A 21,963-nucleotide genomic window follows, 5' to 3' on the forward strand; every position below is an offset into this window, starting at 1 on the left:
CAAGGAGAGGTGCCGTCAAGAAAATTAGCCGCACTTTTGAACATATGATTCAGGGAGTTTACTTTATTTCTACCCAAATTTGGAGTTAAAAATTCATTGGGCATTTGCAAAAAATTATTGTCAATAACCCCTCCACCTTCCAATTGCAGACTAGTGTCCATTGATGTGTCCAACTTCACAAAAGTCCCAGTTTACGAAGCTATCAGGATAGCGGAACAGGAATGAAAGAGTGCAGAAGCAGAACCGCTCTTCCTCAGTGATTTTGAAACTTATGAGAGTGTGTGTGGAGGAGAATTATTTCCAATTCAACGGGGGCTACAATCGGCAAATGGAAGGATTGTAATTTTCTTCTACATGCCTCACGATACATTTTATCAACCATAAGGATACTTTAATGTTTATAAATTGTAATGTAATGAAGTAAATTTCACATTTCAACAAGAGTCAGTAGTTAGAAATGGAATGTAATATTTTTAATGAATATTAAACATCATAAGCATTCACTATTTATCACTATTGATAAAAGTTTGAAAAAATATAAATAGTGGCAATAAATTGTCGCAAAACAACAAATGTATGTACAATTGATATTATTTAAATCTTATTCTTTTCTTTAGCAAAAAATTTTTATTTACATCAGATAATAATCAAGGGAATAAACAGATAATATTTTGCAACATTTTATGATGCAAAACTTTTATTCATCAAATATATTGGATGTTATGCTAAAATCTCAAGCACCTCCTTGCAAAAATCCTTTTTTTTATCTCTTGTTTGAGATGAGGCAAATACTCATAATCATTTCTTTCATCTGATCCCTGTATCCAAGTAAAACCTCCCACTCCTTTCTTGGAATTACCTCGCCAGAGAATTCAAATTTCCTCAACGTAGTGGAGTCCATAGCAGCTTTAATACATGCTGGTGTATATGGAGATAGATGCGAACTTTCTGGACTCCAATTTGCTAAACTCATATTGAATGCACATTCTTCATAAAATAGTTGGCTTCTATCTGGAACTGGAATGGCTCTTCCTGTAAGCTTGAAAGAAAGAAATCATAGTTAAATGCTATCAGTTATTGACTTCATTATTAATAGAAATGTGAGAAATTAGGAGAATTTGGGTGGTCACAAGATCAAGTGACATACTTCACCAGTTAAATAAAATACTAACTTTCATGTACCTGATGTCAAAAGATCAGAAAGAGCTTTCATTACGCTACCCTTAAATCTAAAGCTCTAATCAACCCTGCATTGCTGAGCAGGCCATAAATAAGAGGGTGACATACACATTCACCCTTGTAATGGCTTCAACAATGGAAGTGAATAAGTTTGCTTACATTTATAAAACCAAGATATCTGCACTTGTTTTGACAGTGGCATTTTTTATTAATTATTTCTGGAAATTGAAAGAACTTAAACTTGTTCTGTGTCCTATGAGAGCGATCATATTTTTTTGGGTTTCTTCTGGTCTGACTTTCATTAACAAAAGAGTTAAAATTTACCTTGACAGTAATTCCTCTTTTGGGGCACTTATTATTAGTTACCACCCCAAAGACCAAATTTAAGGCCCCAGTAACTTCCTCATCCATGGGATCTCTTTGCTTGAGAGGGTCTATAGGAGGATCAGGATAGTGAAGTTCAGCATCTAAACACATCTGTGAAGATGAATAATCATTATAATAGGTTCAATGAAATGAGAAATATATTGCATCTTGCTAAATAGCTGAAGTAGCGAAATAGATTACTACATTTCCAATTATTTCCAGCAGGAAGACAACATAGATTAAAATAGGAATATATTTTCAAACTTTGATTATTCAGCCAGTTTTCAAAAGTATTTAATTACAATGCACAAGAATGTTAATTGATTACATAAACTGGGCAAAAAACTACAGGGATCTATGTAGCTACTTTTACATATTTTTAAGCCCCTTAGTAAATGAATTATAAATCATGATGCATAGAACAGAAATTTTTGACATACTCTTAAGTGAAAAAAATGCAAAAAAACTTGAACAAAAAATACAGTAAATGCTTCCATTTTTTTCTTAAACAGTAAAATTTATCTAATAGGTTAGTATAACTTTCAAATAATTTACAATAGGTACACAAAGTTACAATATCTACTCAAATGCACATAGAAAGCCATCTCAATTATCAACCCAAAAGTTGGCTTGGAAGTTAAGAGCATAGCTTATCTAGTACTAAGCTCAACAGTGTGTGTAATTCACACATCAGGGTATGGGGGCAGTTTCTTTCCCTGTGCCGCCCATGGTTTCCCAGGGAAAACTCGTACTCATAAAATCACAAAGCTAGGGTGAATTTGAGGGTGCTCAAAGGCATGCCCAGGGATTGAATCTGGACCCTCTGATCAGTAGTCCAAGACTCTACCTCCTGGACTACTATGTTCTCTCATCTCTCATATAGAATACAAGTATATTGAAGTACTTTATATTTGAATTGTTAACTTTTCCCGGTAGTATTCATAGTTAAATTTATGGTGTTGTTCAATATCATGTATTGCAATGAGAATGTTGTAGATGTGGTAATGGAATACTAGCGTTAGATAATGGTTATCAATTTAATAAATTGTATTAATAATAATATGTTTTAGTTTTACTTCAGGCTTTCAATATTATATAAATACTAACGAAGATAATATTTAAACAAAACATCAAATTAGTCATATAAAAAGGAAAAAAACACAAAAGTAGGAAATTCCTATCCTATAGTATTATAAAAAATTGCTTCTGGAAAGACAGATTAAAAATCATTAAAATCATAAAAAATTGACAAAACAGATTAAATGTAAGACAAAACAAACCTAAAATATTTGCTTACAAATTATTAAACGATAGCAATTAAATTGATATCAAGTCATTATAAAAATTACTGTATTATAGGAAAACTAGAATGACGAAATAAGGTTTTATTTTGCAGCTGACATTTTTAAACTTTGGATGAGCTATTAAAATCAATTTAAAGGATAGACAATGTTATAAGAATAATAAAACTAAATATACCTAGCTGGTGTTGTGTGTCCCTGCTTTCTTTAATGCATTAAACCATGAGACTGGACAAGTTTAAGTCTATGGACAAATATATCAGTGAGGTAATTACATTGGTTCAAAGGTTTGAAAGGATTGGTGAACAAAAAAAATTGTTGCAGGTATGCTTCTTCAAGGTTCACCAAAATTTTATGACAACTTGGCCATGGCAATTACTATTAGTCAAAAAGTTCTAGACTGGGATCACATTAAAGCCACTAGTTGAGAGCTACCAGAAGAAAATAAGGTTTAAGTGATAGGGACTGGGGGCAGGGCAGGTTTTGCTCTCTAAACAAAAAGGGTAAATGGTCAATAATACAAGTTAGACAATTCTTGTGTTGAAAATATGGAAATGCTGGAATGAATCAGAAAGAGAAGAGAATTGAGATCCAAGGAGTAAAGAAGAAAGGGTTTGAAAAGTCAAAACAACATGTTTGTCATCAAAATTCTGATCTGATAGTTCATAGACTCATGCATACATCTACATCACCTCAAGCAAGTCCATGAAATAATTTTTGTCCTCACACTAACAGACATAGGTAAATTACTGAAACCCCCTAACCTGATGAGTGCAGAATGATTTTTAGGCACTGAGACTTGGTGGAATGACTCTCGTTGACTGAAAAAAGTTGGTTAATTTCCTATACTTTTGAAAATGATGCGATAATGTTAAAACTGGATAAGAATTTCAATAAATAAGTGAGGAAAATTACTAAATGTTTTTCAATCCACCTGATATGTGCCTTCCACATGAATACTGTGCCTGTTTTTTTATGATATTCATTCATGAGTAGGTACTGTAGCCTGGACATTAATTTAATGTAATGAGTTAAGATTATAATTGACTGACTTTTTGATAAAAACTTGAATGCACACCTTCATTCTGTCACTGTAGTTTTCACTTTCTCCACATTTAATTTTAATGAAGTAATCCAAGCCATCTCTAAACATTTGGTAGTTGAATGAGAAGTCATAGGCTTGCACCAACTCTCCTGATGTTGTTTCTCTTGCTATTGATCCCTTAAGATGATACTTTTCTGGAAATGAGTATTCAGAAGTTATCCTTTCTTTTTCTTTGTTTCTAGAATCATCAGGAATCATCTGAGTACTGATTACCACCTAGTTAAATCATTAAAAAATAATATTAAACAAATGATTACACGATGAACAATGCAAAAATCAATATTTTAAGAAGTAGCCTCACCCCTTTTGTTTTTGCCCCGGAAGTAGCCTTGACTACAAATCCACATCTTCCAGGTATGGGAAAATACATGAGGTAGTTATACATTCTTAATGGAAATATAATATTTATGCCATAATCGGAAGACCTATTGTGAAAAAGTTTATTAATTATTATATCAAACCAATGCTGGCAAAGTGTAATTTGATAGATACAGTGAAACTACGAATCATATTACCCAAATTCACATTATTATAGAGTATTTATGCTCTATACTGGTCTCCATACAAATAATGTAGTATGAACCTCAAATATACCTACTACGTTTCAGCACCTTGATATTATGAAAAATCTCACTGGTACATAGTGATGATGAGCCTATTTTTATCATGTTCTTTCACATGTTGCATTCAGGACTGTGAAGTTTAAAAGTTTACATTCTAAATAATATTAAAATTATGTTTATCTAATAAATAGACTATTAAGGTTTATGCTTATTGATTTTTTAAATGTTCACTGGTGAGGTTAACAGGTGGCAAGGTGATAGTGAATGATTTTTTACTTCCCTAGCAGATATGGCTTTCCTATAAATCACCATATAAAACCTATGCTTTGATTAAACTTGGTTGGTTTTCCCATTTCCCAGAAGTTAAATACAGATCCCTTGTCATGGCTGACCATATTTTGGTACACACAAGGGAAATAATCCAAAAGAATATTTTTGCTGACTTTTTCTCCAGTTTTTACATAATCCTCTATCCTACGAGTGACACAAACATCCATTTCAGTATTATTACTTTAACTTCTGGAACTGTATCCATGATGTAGTCAAGAAACTCAAAGCCGATATCTGGGTAAATGGCCAGGGCTAGATAGAATTCCATAGTTTGTTTTGAAATACTGTATAAACATCCTTGCTGAACTTGGATCTAGTGCTTTTCCAGTGTATCAGCTAAACAAAGTTTGCTCCATTCTTCCAGTGGATCAGGGACTGCATGTTGGCTGATATTTCACAGCTTGACTGAAGCATCATCCTCAGGGCAGATGAGAGATCATCTCATCTGCACTGAGGACGATGTTTAAGTCGAGCTTCAAGAACTCAGCCAACATGCAACCCCTGACCTGGTGAAAGACCAAGAAACTTCATCAAACATTAAAGCACATTTTTTCAATGACATTGTAATTGTTATTCTGTTTGATTCTACTTCTAAATGTGTCACTTGTGTTTGTAATATTGAGGGGACTGTTTTAATAAAGATTATGACAGCAAATCACTATTTAACTTTACTTGTTCTCAAATGTAATGTTAATAAATTTGACGAAATGTTCATTGAATATGAATTGAACCAAGTAAAACAAGTATTTTAAAATTCATATCAAATAGCATTACAAGATAGCAGATAAGTGCATTATAATGTACATGCAACTAGGAATGAATAGCCAATTTTGATAGAGTATACTAGATGAAAATAAGATAATATGTCCACCATATGATAGAAAAATCACTTGGTGATTAATGAAATTAAAATTTTCAAATTACCCTTCACTAATATGCTGTGCTGATTCATCATCATATTGCCATAGCAAATCTCCAATATAAAATTGTATGTCGGGGACATCACAATCAAAATATCTGAATATAAAATTCATCCCAAGATTTTCAAGTTCAAAATCTTCTGACTCCAGCTTCTCATGGTACTTCTCGCCTCGGACAGGATGGTGAGACAGACATGATGGGCATGAAGCAAGAAGTCCTTTGGGAATGCCATCCTCTGTTGACATTAATGGCTCAACAAATACATTGCTTCCTGCATGTATAGCAACACCTGGGGTGGAATCATCTGAAAATAGCAAAATTTTGCATTGCTTCATTTTTTCTTAAGGTTTTAAAATTTAGGAGAGCATAAAACCAGATACTACTGGTGCTTCTAAATTGTCAGCAAAACAAAGCACGAATTACTTTCATTATGGTATGAATCCTTACCTAATCCACCAATGGCAACTTGCACCTTCTTCTGCAATATATCTAAGCTACCATAGTAATTTAAGGGAAGATGGAAAAGGACTGTATGCAATCTTGAAACTCCATGCCATAATTGTCCAACAGGATTATAGACTGCCAAAAAAGCTCCGCCATTCCTCCAGTATCTTAAAAATTAATACATAAAAAATAAATGATTCTTTGGGTTCATTTACATCCTGATTTCATACACAACTTAAAATCAATGTTAGAACATAAAACATATATATGATGTACGGTGTGATTTTCCCAGGTCCTCTGCATTGCCAGGTTTTTCAAGGCTAATTTTCAGTTTTTCATTCATCATCCTTAGGGCAAAGCATATAGTCAAATTTCCATACATATAAATGCATTGGGAATCATGATATGTCATTCACTAGTCACCCTTATGTAGACAAACATCAAAGTTTTACTCGTCTGAATGTATTTCAGGCGCATATCTTAATCTAAATGCATCAAAACTAGCAGATGTAATTCTATCTCTATTAGTGGAACACTATGAATCATTTTTTGTATTGATAGACAGTTCTACAACATCAGATCTGATACAATGATACAAACCATAGCACAAATACAGCTACTGTTGTTGGTATTGTACTGGTTAAGATAGGTTTTGGGTGGACACAGCTTACACAATAGTATAACGATATAGATTTGCTATTCCAACAAAACAACCTGACATCTAACACTACGATAAGCCCCTCTTCAATTCCACATACTTCCTTCCTCTCTTCATTCTGTCCCATGTACCTACCCTACTCCTACCCTTTCCTCAGTTGCCTAATGTTTTCCCCTCACATCATAGTCTTAAACATCCCATTGCCAATCTAAATGCACTACAACTATTTATTCTGTCTCCTTTGGATTTCCCCCAACTGTTCCCTCTCCTCCCCATCATACTGAGGATTTATTCATTTGTTTTCCTTTCTGTTCATTTAAACTTTTCTATCCCTCTCCACATTTTAAAAGCCTCCAATATACGCCTATTATCATGCTTAATGTCCATGTTTCCATACCACACAAAACTACACTCTATATCAGTTCCAATGAGCCGTTTCTTAACATCCTCACCAACATTCCTGTCATCAATGCCCTTCTCCCTGAGAAAGCTGTTATGTCCCTACTACTTTGACCATTTTGGTCCAAAACACTTCCAAGATAGGTGAGAAGAAGAGTTTGCCTATCGTTGCATTCGAATACCAGATCACTATCAAATTTTTTCCTCCAGAAACACCCTCTCATATGTCCTCTAACTGATTTTATACCCTGATGACTTCTTCCTCCTATTGATTGGTTGTCTAATGCACTTCTATAACCGTTTATACTTTGGAAGGATTTTTCAGGATGATAACTGCAGAAGCCTTGCCTCTTCCACTGTGGGACATAACACACAGCCCTTTTGACCTGAGTCCCATAGTTGCCAGGACTCATTCCAATAATCCTGTCTACAGTTGTTTTATGGTTTAATAATTGAGGTGGTTTCCTATTACCTTCCTCAATAGTGTGTTTATTGTGACACTATCAATCATATGGACCACTCACTGGTGTCAGACATCTTTGCAGCCACCCGACTCAGGAACATACCTTGCACAAACTACCTTTCCTCTGGTTGCTATATTTCAACCTATCTGACATGGTGGACCCTACTGTGAGCAAATATCATTGCTCCCACCAGTGCAGGTCTAGGGGTCACCAGAATGCTCACGACCTTCCATCCCATTAAGGATAGTCCATGGGAAGAGATATATGCAATATAGCTAGAGAAAGCAGTTATTTTTCGCACTAGTTTTTAAACCATTACCTAGAAGTAATTGATACAGTAAAATAACTAAGTGTTACCATAACTAAAGACAACTTGAAGGACCCACATACATAGTCTATGGGCAAGCATATACAAAATTAGGATTTGTTAGACGTATTGTCGAGGCAGAAGTGAATCCAAGGTCAAGGAACATTGTTACCACACTCTTGTAAGGCCTCATTTAGAATGTGGATGAAGTGTTTGGGATCCGACTGAAAAAGGCCCTATTCGGGATTGAGAAGGTTCAACACAGGGCAGCACATTTTGTTAAAAACTGTTACAATAAAACAAAAAGCATCAAAGAAATGCTTCTGGAGTTGGGTTGGGAATCATTAGAAGAAAGATGATTCAATGCTAGGTTGAACTTACGAAATAAATTCAGAGCCACGTTTCAGTGACGATGTGTCACAAATTATTTGCACTCATTAACATACACTGGTTGCTTGGATCATAAATATAAAATTTGGGAAAGAGATGCCATAACTAGCAGACTCAAGAATTTCTTCATCCCACAGTCAATGCAGGATCGTAACTGCAGGGTAATAGATAGCAAAAATCCCACTTGCCACCCACAGCGTTTAGCAAATAATTAGTTTTACTCAAATGCATGCACTTTCACTAATTTCGTGTATTTTGTTGCCAAATCCCTTCTGGCATGAACACATGGGACTGCTATTTACAGAATTGCTTTGTTGTTTTCAAGCTTCTCCTTCCATTCCTCATCTCTCTGCAGGAGGAGACTCCCCAGCTGCCTGAGGTGATGTGTCGCATACCCTGTCTCTGGGGGCTGGGACCATCAGCTGCATGCCCATGTGATGGTGGAGTTTCCCCTTCTTATTTTTCAGTTCTACATGACCTGTCTTGTTTTGGTGGAGACCTGCCCTAAAAATGGTTTTGGCTAATTCTTATTTCCCCTTTTTTGCATGACAAATCACTAGTTTGTTAGGTGAATTAATGCTTTTTTGAATTGGGTGATCCGGCAGCATGTATTAAAGTTTGCACATTATTTGATAATTTTCTAACGGACATTTTTCCCTTCCTCTCCCATATCCCTTCTTATTACTCACCCTCCCTACATTGTACTTGCACCCCCTGCCACACGCCTTTTTTGGGGACTGCAGGGTGTTTATGTTGATATCAAACCAAAAATCCAGAATTTTTTTGTTCAACAGGAATGAGGATGTTTTTCAATGAACTATCTTCATTAACATGTTCAAGAATTCTGACTAATGACTCTGATTGTGAGATTTTTACAAAGAGAGAAATTGAATGATGTGAAAGCAACACCAAAGTTAACATGAAAACTCTTAACAGAATGACAGAGAAAGTTACACATTTAATCAAAAGTTTTGAAATTTTACTCTTAAGTCAGATTTCAAACATTTAGACCTACAATGAAACCTAACATAGCAGAGATTGTTGAGAACCAGAGCCAGATTTATATAATTCAGGTACATAAATACACTTCAGTGAATGTTCCCAGTTTAAAAAACCAGTACCTTATTCTAAGAATGAAAGAGGATTTCATTTCATAAGTTATACTTACTTCATATCAATTTGAACTTTTCTTATTATTTTTTTGTCTGCAACATCCACAGTAAAATTCCCTCGCAGAGAAAACATGAAAGGAATTGGGATTCTGAGGGCCATAGGAACTCCCAAATCTGTTGGCCCAGTAATCTCATTGATCAGTGGAAACAGAAGGCGTTGATAATTTAGGTGGAAAGCACTCCCAAATCCAGAACTCATAGTTTTCAGGGCTAGACAAAAAAAGTATCATCCTTGCATATCATAACTGTTATCAGCTAATGAAGACAGGTAATTTGTTATAATTTAAAACTACATTTAGTCAAAATTCAATGGAATTGGGCATATTGCCATAACTCCTGTGGGAAATCATTATTTAAATTGGTGAAATAAATTTGTACATGTGGAATTACCACGTATTTCATGTAGAAAACCTAATTCCAGAATCATTACTTTCACCTGTGGAAGTCTTGTTTACTCAAAGTATGCCACAAGAAGTTAGAAAGCTGATTATTTTTATTTCCCCTCCGTGTGCCACAATAGGACTGTGCGAAATGGGATGAGAGAATAGCAAGGATTATTGGAGTCTTAGAGTAGTACAAGGTGGAAGGGAACCGAGTGAGGGTTGACAGTAATACTTAATAGAAAGGATTGGAAAAGCATTGTAAACAGAGCAAGTGAATGATTAAATATCATTAGTATAAGTAAAAGCTGAACCAATGTCATTGTTCAGATCTATATGCTACCAAACAATCATAGGGAGGAAAAAGTTGACAGGGTATAAAAACAGTTATAAGAAATAATCAGTGTTCCAGGAGAGAAACATCTGATAGTGATGGGGGATTAGACCATGACTGTTGGTGAAGGAAGAGATAGTAGTGAGGTAGGGGCCTACGGTTTAGAAACAAGGACAAGGCAGAATGACTGCCAGGAGAATACATTGGAATTTAGTAGGAGATTGAGTTTAATCATAATTAACACTTGAACTAAACATTACAACAGGCATTGGTATGCATGAGAAATAATTAGAGATACAGCAACATTAAACACAGTTTTCTGGAAGTAGATGTGGATTCAGATCATACTTTATGTCTAATAAAGTGTAATGTCAGTTTCAAGAGGATAAAAAGAGTGAAGAAAGATAAGGAAATAGAATCCAACAAAAATTGACTGGGATGAAAAGACAGGAGGACCAGGATAGAGTGGAAGAATTGATGAGGGAGGTCAGGGAGATGGGTCAAGTAGAAGAAAGATGGGAAACCTCAAAAAAATGATATCAAAAGCTGAAAAAGAAACTATAGGAACAGTTAATTGTAAAAGGACAAGGAATCATGGGTAATGGAAGAGATATTTAGAAAGATAAATGAAAGGAGGAAATGGAAGAATTCAAACATAGGCTTAGGTAGAAGGACACACAAAGAGTTTTATAATAAACTGAGGTGGGAAACTAATAGAGTGAAAGAATCATGGTGAAAGATTCAATGTCAGGATATGGAAAGTTTACAGAGGATGGGTAGAATGAGTGTGTTGCACATGAAGGTAAAGCACTGACAGGGAGTATGCGGAAGCATGTAATAAGGAAAAATCCTCTCACAGTATCAAAAATAAGACAGGAAAATTATTAATCGACTGTGCCAAGATTCAAGACAAATGCAAAATATAAATAGGAGGATCTATACCGTAAGGTTATTAGGCCACCAACTTTAGATATAGAAAGGTGATATAACATAGATGAGGATAGCTTAGGTCCAGGCATACATAATCGCAAGATAGAAGGGGGATTGAAAGATTTGAAATCAAATAAAGCCATGGGGACAGACCACTGCCCTGCAGAACTACTTATGGGTCTAAGAAAATGGGGAAAGAAGAGTTTTATGGGTTTTTTCAAAAAATTTATAATGGAGGAATTTGACCAGAAGATTTTATCAGATTAGTGTAACTTCCCAAGCACAAGAGGGAAATGGTAGCCAGCTCTATACGAGGACTATAAATCGGTGAGTTTAATTTCACATGAAGCTTATGTAGTACTTACGATCATTAACAGAAGGTATTGAAATGTAATGAAATAATTGACTTTGTAATTCCACACACTTTATTAAAAACACGACCAGGTTTCGACGTTGAACGTCATCATCAGGTGATGATGATACCTGATGATGACGTTCAACGTCGAAACCTGGTCGTGTTTTTAATAAAGTGTGTGGAATTACAAAGTCAATTATTTCATTACATTTCAATATGTTATGCAAATTCCACAAAGTTACGCCTGAGACAGCAAATTTTATTAACAGAAGGATACACAGGAGAGCCAATAAATACTTAAGGGATTATGTTTGGTTTCAGAAAGGGGAGAGGTGAACACAATGCCATAGCAGTAATGAAGTCAATAATAGAGAAATTCGAGTACAATCAAGATGCATTTTTTTATTTCATGGACTTCACGAGGCTCAATAAACTGTGTAGAATTGATGAATGTATAACAGAAGATAGAAGTCGATTTGAGGGATAGGTGACTTGCCCACAGCCTGATCATGTTTCACACAGCTTGGGTGCATATGGTGGATTGCGAGAGGGAATGAGCAGTGCTAGGCAGGGGAGTGAGGCAGGGATGCCTACTATTATCTGTTCTTTTCAATATATATCATAAGGTAATTTTAAGAGGGGCATGGAAAGCACTGTCAAGAGTGAAACTAGGTGTAGAATCCAATTATGTAAATATGATCATGCTTTAGTTAGCCAGTCAGGTAAGGGGTTAAAATCAATGTCAGGATACTAAGGTTATTAGTTTTTCAAGTGAAAAGAGGGCAAAAATTAGAGCAAGTAGAACAATTTACCTATCTTGGAAGTGCTTTGAACTGAGGTGGTCAAAGTAGAGAGGACATCAGAAGAAAATTGAATTGCACAAAGCTATCACCAGGAGAAAGTTCGCGGCAAAGATACAGAAAAAGGATGCTGAGAAAAGATAAGTGAAAACCTCGCTATGGAGCATGGTTCTGTAAGGAACTCTAGTGACACTAAAATTCCTTGATCATAATCAATGTCTCAATAGGGTAACTGAGATCTATTTAACAAACTAAAACTTAATCATTGATGTCAAACATCAATTTCATAATTATGAGGAAATATTCAAAGAGATAAGATAGGGAAACCATGACTTCTAGGTAAATTGGGTAATGCTTATATTATAAATGTGCTTAATGAATGCATCAATGGCTGAATATTTTATCACCATTTGGCCACTACAGATGAAATATTAAGAAGTAAACTAATTCACTTTGGTTTCAAAGTGAAAGTTGCTGAACAGAGAAATTACCACTTCTAGCAGGGATAGGTTATATTTTGTTAAATGGGATTTTTCATCCAAAAAGTATTGAACAAATATGATTTGACAAAAAAGGATAATGATTGGTGAATAAAGAATATGAACTGGGGCTTGGTATTGATTCCAAGAATGTTGTGACAATATGCAGTATAATTTTTTAAGATGTTATTATGAATTAGAATCAGGTCAAGAGACTGAGTGTGGGTTTTGTTTTTTCATTCTTTGATTGGTCAAGAGGTGATATAGCATGTGCCTTTCCTCACCAATGTATGGCAAATAATGTGGTTACAATGAATTAAAAGGTACAGAATTCATTCTCTGCAATGTATCAGCCAGCCAAATTTTACCTCAGATTCCCTGATAATTCTACAAGGATGCATGGTTACAGTTCTTGGAAAAAAGCCAAATGTTAACATGCCCATTAATGATATTCAAGTTTTCTGTCTCAGGACATTGAAAACACGGACACAAGCGTTTCCAATGCTGCAATAATATTTGATGAATGGAAAATGGTGAAGAATTTTCAATAAAAAAATGTATTCCACAAAAGATTTTGAATATATTTTACTGTTTCAGGCTTCACTTTATGGAAGTATTTATCATTCATTCTAAAAATACTGTGGAAAATTAGTCTTTTTAGGATGGATAAAGATTTTGAATACTTAATTTTCCTATCATTATGGGTCTAATGGCAAATATGGAATTATTTCACACACACAAATATTTAATAGGTACCAAAGACAATAAAAGAACTCACTCAAAAACATTTCTGAATAGTTGGTTTCATTATAGTAATGAGTCATTATTGCTCGGTCCTGAAATTGAATTATCAGTTCTACATGAACTGGCTCATCCTCCACATCTCCAACATCAAAAGAAGACAAGAGCTGCTGCAGGTTTCCAAGCTTATCCTTATCAGCATATGATTGCAGCTCTAGGTTTGGGCTCCTTATACCTCTGATTTTTATGTAAAACTGATGACAAAACAAGAATTATTTATACAAATACACAAAAATTATAAATTTACAACCCTGAAAACCAAATAAGTTATCTTTGACCATAGACAAAGTATTTTCATTATGTATTTATGCCTCTGGGTCCATTCAGTTAAGAAATGCAACTAAAGTCGTCCCTAATTTCCCATTAAAGACTACAAAAATGGGTGATTTGTAATAAATCCTCATACTTGTACAGACGGTTGGATTGTGGATTAATGTAATCACAGGAAAAATTCAATGTTTCATTTAAATAAATGGAGACAGTTTCATCATTGAATTAAATCTCCCTCCCTCCTAGCACTCGTTCCAAAATTGAAAAGTTGATAAGAAACTACTGTAAATTCTCCACCATTACTTACCTCAAAAATCTCCAGTTAAATAATTCGAGAATGACATTCTACACATTTTGTTTTATAATGTGCAAGGAACCCTCTTTCGTGTATTTACTACAGGTCTAGATGCAAGTTTACCTAGTAATCTTAATGTATATTAATTCACCAATTGGAATTTCTTAGCGGAACACTTCTATCTAAAAATCTAGCACCACAAAATACATTGAAAACAATTGTTAACCATTTGAAAGATTTATTCAATTCCAAGACAATATCCTTTACATTTGTATTAATTTTAAGTTTATGAGCAAATGAAGCAAGATCACACAAGACTTCTCCGATTACTACCTGTGACACAGTCTCGATTTCCGACAAATTAATACGTCAATATTTCATACAATGGACCCCACTTACACTCACGCAACCACCTTAGAAACGGGTTCAGAAGCACCAGTAGAAGAGGTACTCCTATCTAAGGGAATATAATATATTCCATTTTTTGCCTCTTTTATTCTAGTCCACCTCCCCAGTCTATGCTCTTGACCTACTGCAACAACCAAATATTTACCATCACGTGAAAAATGTAAGGCGTTTATAAACCCTATCAATGGTATATCAAAAACTTTAGTTAGGGATTTAAATCCGGCACCGCATTTCCACAATCTCACAAAACCATCACAGGAACCAGACACAAGAAGATCAGTGTTAGTAAATGTCGCTAGTGAAGAAATCCAGTTCGGTTCACCATTACATTCTTGTTTTCCATGGGCTTCCTGTAAAGAACACAAAGGTTTTTTCCTCGACACGCTCCAGAGACATAATTGACCGTCGTCACCGCCAGAAAAAAAAGAACTTTCGTTAATGAATTTGACACTATCAATTGATCCCAAGTGACCTTTGAAGACGAGCTGCGTTTCTTGAGCAACTTGCCATAGCCTGATAGTACAGTCCTGGCCTCCTGAAGTGATAGCGCGCTCTTGAGTCATGGAATCTACGTCAGTAACCCCATTCATATGACCGTACATGGTTTCAACATAGCACATGTCATCAATTGACCAAAGTTTCACTGTTCTATCCTTCGACACTGAAAATAATTGATGAGAATTTAAACGAAATGCCAATCCGGTAACAGCATCTCTGTGGGATGTGAATGTCTGCAGAAGTTCCAAATTATCTGGCTTCCAAATTTGCACTCTTTTATCATCGTCACCCGACGCTAAGAACTTGTCATCAAAAGACAATGCTAAACAATTCACAATCCCTTCACGTTTTTTGCTTCTCTGACTTCTTGAGGGTACACTCGCTAACCTCTTCTTTTCAACTGCAGACCACTTTACTATTACACCGTCCTTGGAACCAGAAAAGATATTTACATCATCATGCGAAACCACAACACATGTTATCGATAATTTGTGATCTTTGCATCTGAATAAATGGGTATGCAGCGAATCATACCCAGTATACTCATCAGCAACACATTTCCTTAACTTCCCGGCAAGCTGCAAATTGTCCGCTTTCAATCTCTGAGCGATAGTATCTTTAGATATTTCTGAAGACTCTAACCGTAACTGCTCCTCTTTCTCTATTTCTTCAAGGTATTTCTTGGCTAATTTCAGGCGTTTTTCTTGTGCCGTTTCTTCATCCTCTTCTTCGGAGAAACTATCATTCAATTTACGAAATGATTCTTCTTCTAGATCACTGGAAATTTCTTCGTCATTGTCTCCATTCACAGTTACCGATTTATTTATCTTTCCTGGGACACCTCTCTTTCTTTTCTTCACTTTGGAGGCAGTCCTGGTGCTCGAGGTATGGGTGCGAGGATTTTTGAAAAATGGCATTTTAAAGACAAAATAAGATCCGATTGAACGAATAATATAAGGATTTCTCACAGTATTAGTTCAAAATAAACTTTTAACTCAGTGTAACAGAATAAATAACACATTCCACAACCAACCACGTGCAAACTTTGAACAACGTGGAGTTAACTGGATTTCAAGACTAGTTTGCTTCTGGAGATAATGATAATTGAGCATCGCCCTGCGTCGTAATCAGTTGCGATGCTTAAAAGTGCACAAAGCTGGCGGGGTGTCTGATCTGTAGTAAACGACGCGAGGATTTGCAATCTTGTTAAAGAGCTATTAAGAGAAGGTATGATCCAATTTTTCTTTTGAAACACTTATGACACGACTTCGGCTAATTATTGCATGAAAATTATTTCCGGGGAGCAAGCATAGACAGTACCATCACGAAACAAAGGCGCATGCATGGGTGATGACTCTCAATTCAAACAATACGAAGGAATAATGGCGTATTTACTGACGAGACGACTGTAATTCAAACATAAGTTTTGAATCAATGGCGTAAAATGTGGAATCTTAACCAGAGAGTATCAATTTTTGAAGGAAAGTAATTTATTTCCCTTATAATTCTAGCAACAGGGTATCATTTAAGTAATCTTTGTATTTTGAAATGGATCTGGTGAAACACGCATCGGGATTTCTTATTTACGACAGTTAATGTGAAATGATAGAGCTAGCTTAAATTTGCCATGAAAAACCAAATCTAACGAACTCCTTGAGGAAAATAAAGTTCAAATTCCAGCCATATCATACGGTTCACTCATTGAAACCTCATTCTTTATATACCTAAATTTTACTGTGCATTAACATTATTAATAAATGTCTTGAAATCTTTTTAAGGCGCTTTAATGTATCACACATTAATTTCAAGAATCGGTCGGACTGAAGCTATAAGTTTTTACTTGGGATGTATTAATATTTTCAACGTACAAACCAATAGGAAAAACCTATTCCAACACATTATGTTAGAATTTTCCTCATATTAAAAAACTAATTTTCAGTGGGTCCAGAATGAATAGCGCCAGAATAAATTGAGAAAATGGTGGTATAGAGAAATCGAGAAAATAGTAAATGCATAGAGAAAAGCGGCAACGCTTAAATAGTGCTACAGATGAAAATATGTTAGGTAGAATTTTGGAGACGAAATGGAACTCGAAAAATTTCCAAATGCTGATTTTTTACGCTCATGGAGGAGGAGTTAATATGTATTTGCTCTTCCCAATATTGCCAAAGTCAAGAGCCTGTAACAATAGTGAAGAAATGCACTACTTTCTTCATTGATAATCCTCTGTCTGCATTCAATTTGCTTGATCTATCAACGGACAAATATGATGGATTGACTAGATATCACCTGTGAAAGATGAAGATGATTTGAATACAAAGGTTACAAAAGCAAAATTATGGCATGGAGAAAAGTGTCAGAAAAAAATAAAGTTCGCCAGGTCACAGCTTTAGCAGTAACTAACATGTGAATCAAGAAGACATGGGATAACTCTGTCATCAGTAAGGAGTACCATTTTGAGATTTTGTTTTGTAGAATTGAGAAAATTTTATTACAATTCAATCTCTTCATTCCCCTATGGATTCTTATCCTGGCATCTTCCATTTTGTATTTATCTTAGTATGCATCTTTTATCTTCCTCTGTAGTTCTTCCCCTAAAATCTTTATTTTAGTTATGGTCTTTATTAAGCCACCCTGTCTCAGGTTGTATCCAATAGTCTCTCAGTTCTTTCAGGGAGCTACATTGTACCATTTGATGATTAAAGTACAAAATGCTAAGGAAAAATCCTTTTCCTCTGGCAACCAATCATCTAGGTAGGGAATTATTTGTACTTGAAACCTCTAGAGACATTGCCACTGTCCATTGCTGCAAAAGAACAAGCTCTAGAGACTGTACTTCATCTGTAAATGAGAGAACTGGGAAGTTTTCTTTAGAAGACCTTCGGAATTTTGTAGAAGGGACAATGCTCTATCCTGAATAGGATTTGACTGATGCCATGCTATGGACCCATCTAATAAGTTAGGAGGAGTGGACTGGCTCACTAGGCCAATACTACACCCCTAAGGAGTGATGTCATATCTTGCCCACCAAGATAGTTTATGGATCAATCTTGCTCCCTCCAAAAGTTTAGGAATCTGTTGTGCACTAAAAGCACAGTAAGGTGTTTGATCTCATGTACGCCCATCACAGGGAGGATTCTTGGTGGCATTGTTATACCAATAAGCCTGGTTAGCCTTTCCAAACTTCCATTGATGATTTGCAGTCTCGTTCAGAGGAGTTCAAATGCACTAGCCATATAGGATAAATTCAAGGTAGCATAATAAATATAAATGAGTCTCAGTATTTCTTATTTAGCTTGACTGACCTTGAATACTAGGGTCAAACTTCTCCCTTGCAACCCCTACTGAAGAAGTTTCTGGGTCACTTTCCCAGTAATCACTTTATTCATAATAGATGGGTGAGATAGATATTCTCAATCAGGTTTTGAGGGACTTCATGAATCCATTTCAGAACCATTTTAATTTTCTGAATGCAAAAGAAAAATGTCCCTTAGAACTTCAACAATCTCCTCAGTGCATCTGATACTTAAGGCATGTTGTAACTAGCCTGCCCCCATGAACTGGGCACTAAAATGGTTGGTGCACAACCCACAGCACCCTCAAAGTACCTAGTGACAATTATTTCATGTTGGCTGTAGGGAGCCAAGTAACATTACTCGCTGCGAGTTGAGAAAAATGAAGATGGTCAATTACTGTCAGCCATTTTACTCTCAGAAGAGTTTTAACTTTTTAAATTCACTTTGAACATTTACCCTAGTGACAATACTACCGCGGCTAAAGAATGTTTCCTATTGAATTCAAACAAATTCTTGGCATAATTATTTCTCACATCCTGAAACCCATTTTTTTTGGCTCAAATTCATGGATAACCTATTTTCAATCTTTTTCCCTGGCCCCTATTCCCCCCTCTCCAAAGTCATTTCTTAAATCAATGGCTATTTATGTTTAATTTACCTTCTTGACCTATGGTCCCAATTTCACTTTCTTAGACATTAAAATTTCCCTTTCTCCCTCTCCAGTGACTCACGACAGTTGATATCAAGCTCACAAATCACCAACAGTATCTCTCTCCCTCAAAGTATTAGGGTCTTCTTCCTTCCTTCAACTATGATGCAAAATCTGCTCCTTTACCATATTAACAACCACTAAAAGTCCGACTATATTTCAAATTCTATCATACAACAATTGCACTTCAAAAAACATTGTTCACCTATTACAGGGTAAACAGTGTCCCTTATTTTGCATTGGTAAAATTAAATATCTCATAGAATTGTAACAAAATAAATAGTATAAATGGCAACAATTGTTTATACCTACAATCAGGTGCAGTAAATGTAAATAAACAAAAGCCTAAGAAAAACAATTATGGAGGACTTCTTATTTAGGAATATTTCCTATGTACTAGAAAGCTTCCTGTATTTGCATGAACCTCCTCCAGAATTTTAAGTTTATTTTTGATATTACTATTTTGATTTTCTTTAAAAATGTTTAAGTTATGTTAATCATGATGAAAATGAAGTAAAAGTAAGAAGTGATTTTTAAAAGATTCCTATCATTTGAATAAATCCACAAAATTTCACATTGTTAAGATTACCTCATGAAATATAACTAGTCCAATAATCGTTTTAAAATTTGAATAACTTCTTTTCCGCCAGTTTATTACCAAACACTAACATATTAACCAATAAGCATACTTATTCAAAAAACATACTGTTATAAAGGCAACCTGGGGAAAAATATTAAAATTATCTCATGATCTCTATGGGGAGATGAGGTTTTATTTTCCAGGTTTTAAAAACATAAATTAATGGTTTTTATTGCATTGATTTATATGGAGAGCTATCCAGTTCATAAAAAAATATGTAAATTCAGCATCCGTAAAATTGAGGATTCTAGGAGTTTATGATTTACCTAGGTGATAAAAGACAATGGCTGTAGATAAGTGAATATTGTGTTGAATCAGGAAAAGAGTTAAATTGGGGCTTGAAAAATTGTATTATACTCTATCACCATAGGAAAGAGAGTACTCACAGAGAACATATTTCGTGAATGTCCCAGGAAATGATCATTGTGCAAAAAGTATAAGACATTAGGTCCTCCTGTATTTGGATTAGCCACCATAAACAGCTGCAGGAGTCCTCCAAAGTGATTATCAGGATCGATATAATCTGAGATATGATTTCCAGTCCAAAGTAATGTTTTTGGTGTTTTGGCATATTGCAGGATGTTCTGTGCTGGTTTTTTCCTAGTAACATAGAAGTTATGCTATTGTCACCTTGATATTAATCAGATATCAAAGAGTATAGATACCCCCATGCATACATAAAAATAGCAGGAACAATATCCAAGTGTAATATACTTATTTGTTAAATTAATAGACTCGACAATTAAACATCATTTCACCCAGTTTTTAATGCCCCATTTTAAAGATGAAGTTAAACTGAAAACAAGAGAATAATACTGTACTTGTATAAAATTAAAACATATCAACTTCAGAATTCTTATAAAAGTCAATGTAAAATAACTGCTGGTGAATCGCGAAAAAAAATTAATGAGGATGTACCAATTTACAATTTTAGCTTTATTGATATCTGTATATATTTTTTGCTGATGACTCCATAATTATTTCTGCTATTATGTTAAATAATTTATTGTAATTAAATTGAACTTGTTCACTATAAATGAACTTCAGAGTTATACTACATTATTAATTAGAATTAATGTATGTTTGTTAATGTCTAGGACAAAAGTATTTTGGTTATTGTTGGAAAAAACGAACAAATAAGCCCTCATATTCTATTAGCTTTGCAACCCATCTGAAGTGTGGTGTCTAATTAAGGAACCCCATAGAAAGATATGGTTTGGAATTTTGGCTTTGTAGGAACCTTGAAAGTGATCTATAATTGTGTCAGCCAGTCAGTCATGCAGCTTTATATTTCAGGTAATTAACTCATTCTCACAGTTAATAAACAGATGTTGATCAAGTCAAGTACCTTGATATTCAGTTAAAAGGCTATTGGGAACAACTAGTGGAAGTAGCTCAAATTGAGCAAGTTGCAATTTATTAATATTTCACTTACATTATCTGGTAGCATGGGTGTTTAGTGCCAGCAAGAGATTGCATTGTGCTGTAAAAGAAGTAATAAAGATAAGATCCTTCTATCTCTTCTTCCATAACTGCTGCTATGCTGTTAAATCTGTCCTGTGTTGGTTTAGACAGAAGCAAAATAACAAAAGCCCCTACGCGAAGTTCAAGATGTTGCATTTTGTCTATTAATATTGGCCAGTATACTTCTTCAACCTGCAGGAAAAACAGTTTGCAGATTAGTAATTGTAGATGTTAAAATAATTTTGATTTAACCATGTAGCATAAATGGACAAATGGCAAACATTTTAAAATCGTTTACTTATTATTAACTTTTTTTATTATGATCATGAACATGGACATATCTTTCATTCACTATATTTTTCATAACATGATTAGGTCCAGTTTCCAGAAACTTTTATTATCCAATATACCATTATTTTTGTTTCTTTGAACTTAACTTTTTTTGATAAATTGAAGTCTAGGACTGTTGCATGTATCAGTTTGTTTCAGTATATATGTGGTGAAAATGTTGGTATTTTACAAATTGGAATGGAAAAATTTCCCCTGCTACTTTAACTTTTCTTTCCTCTGTCTTATTTCTTGTAATAATGCTAGACATTGCTCACTAGTCACTGATACTTTTTGTGTTTGGGTATTGCTAATTATCCTTGATTTGGAATATTGATAATCTGGCGATCCTGCCAGGACAGTAATTTTTGTTCTTAA

At 34.8% G+C, this 21,963-nt stretch overlaps 2 protein-coding genes across 4 annotated transcripts in view; both read right to left on the minus strand.

Annotated features, from left to right (window-relative positions):
• Nucleotides 1–21,963, minus strand: part of LOC139691107 (uncharacterized) — a 59,676-nt gene that overhangs the window by 15,070 nt on the left and 22,643 nt on the right. For all 3 annotated transcript variants that reach the window (XR_011701568.1, XR_011701569.1, XM_071588870.1), the window contains 10 exons: nucleotides 21,230–21,450; nucleotides 20,181–20,394; nucleotides 13,656–13,872; nucleotides 9,596–9,809; nucleotides 6,213–6,376; nucleotides 5,769–6,069; nucleotides 4,253–4,376; nucleotides 3,925–4,167; nucleotides 1,504–1,656; nucleotides 860–1,039 (listed from right to left, as the gene is read on the minus strand). Coding sequence is in view for 1 of the 3 variants with exons in the window: in XM_071588870.1 (XP_071444971.1) it covers nucleotides 860–1,039; nucleotides 1,504–1,656; nucleotides 3,925–4,167; nucleotides 4,253–4,376; nucleotides 5,769–6,069; nucleotides 6,213–6,376; nucleotides 9,596–9,809; nucleotides 13,656–13,872; nucleotides 20,181–20,394; nucleotides 21,230–21,450 (2,031 nt within the window). In the remaining 2 variants the exon portion in view is untranslated. The remainder of the gene's footprint in view (nucleotides 1–859; nucleotides 1,040–1,503; nucleotides 1,657–3,924; nucleotides 4,168–4,252; nucleotides 4,377–5,768; nucleotides 6,070–6,212; nucleotides 6,377–9,595; nucleotides 9,810–13,655; nucleotides 13,873–20,180; nucleotides 20,395–21,229; nucleotides 21,451–21,963) is intronic.
• Nucleotides 14,483–16,227, minus strand: U3-55K (U3 small nuclear riboprotein factor 55K). Its single transcript, XM_071599724.1, has one exon. It carries the CDS (start codon nucleotides 16,064–16,066, stop codon nucleotides 14,645–14,647), a length of 1,422 nt encoding a protein of 473 aa, XP_071455825.1. The 5' UTR covers nucleotides 16,067–16,227; the 3' UTR covers nucleotides 14,483–14,644.

Source organism: Hetaerina americana, unplaced genomic scaffold (genome assembly GCF_022747635.1).
Source record: "Hetaerina americana unplaced genomic scaffold, ioHetAmer1.1.p SCAF_1, whole genome shotgun sequence".
NCBI lineage: Eukaryota > Metazoa > Arthropoda > Insecta > Odonata > Calopterygidae > Hetaerina > Hetaerina americana.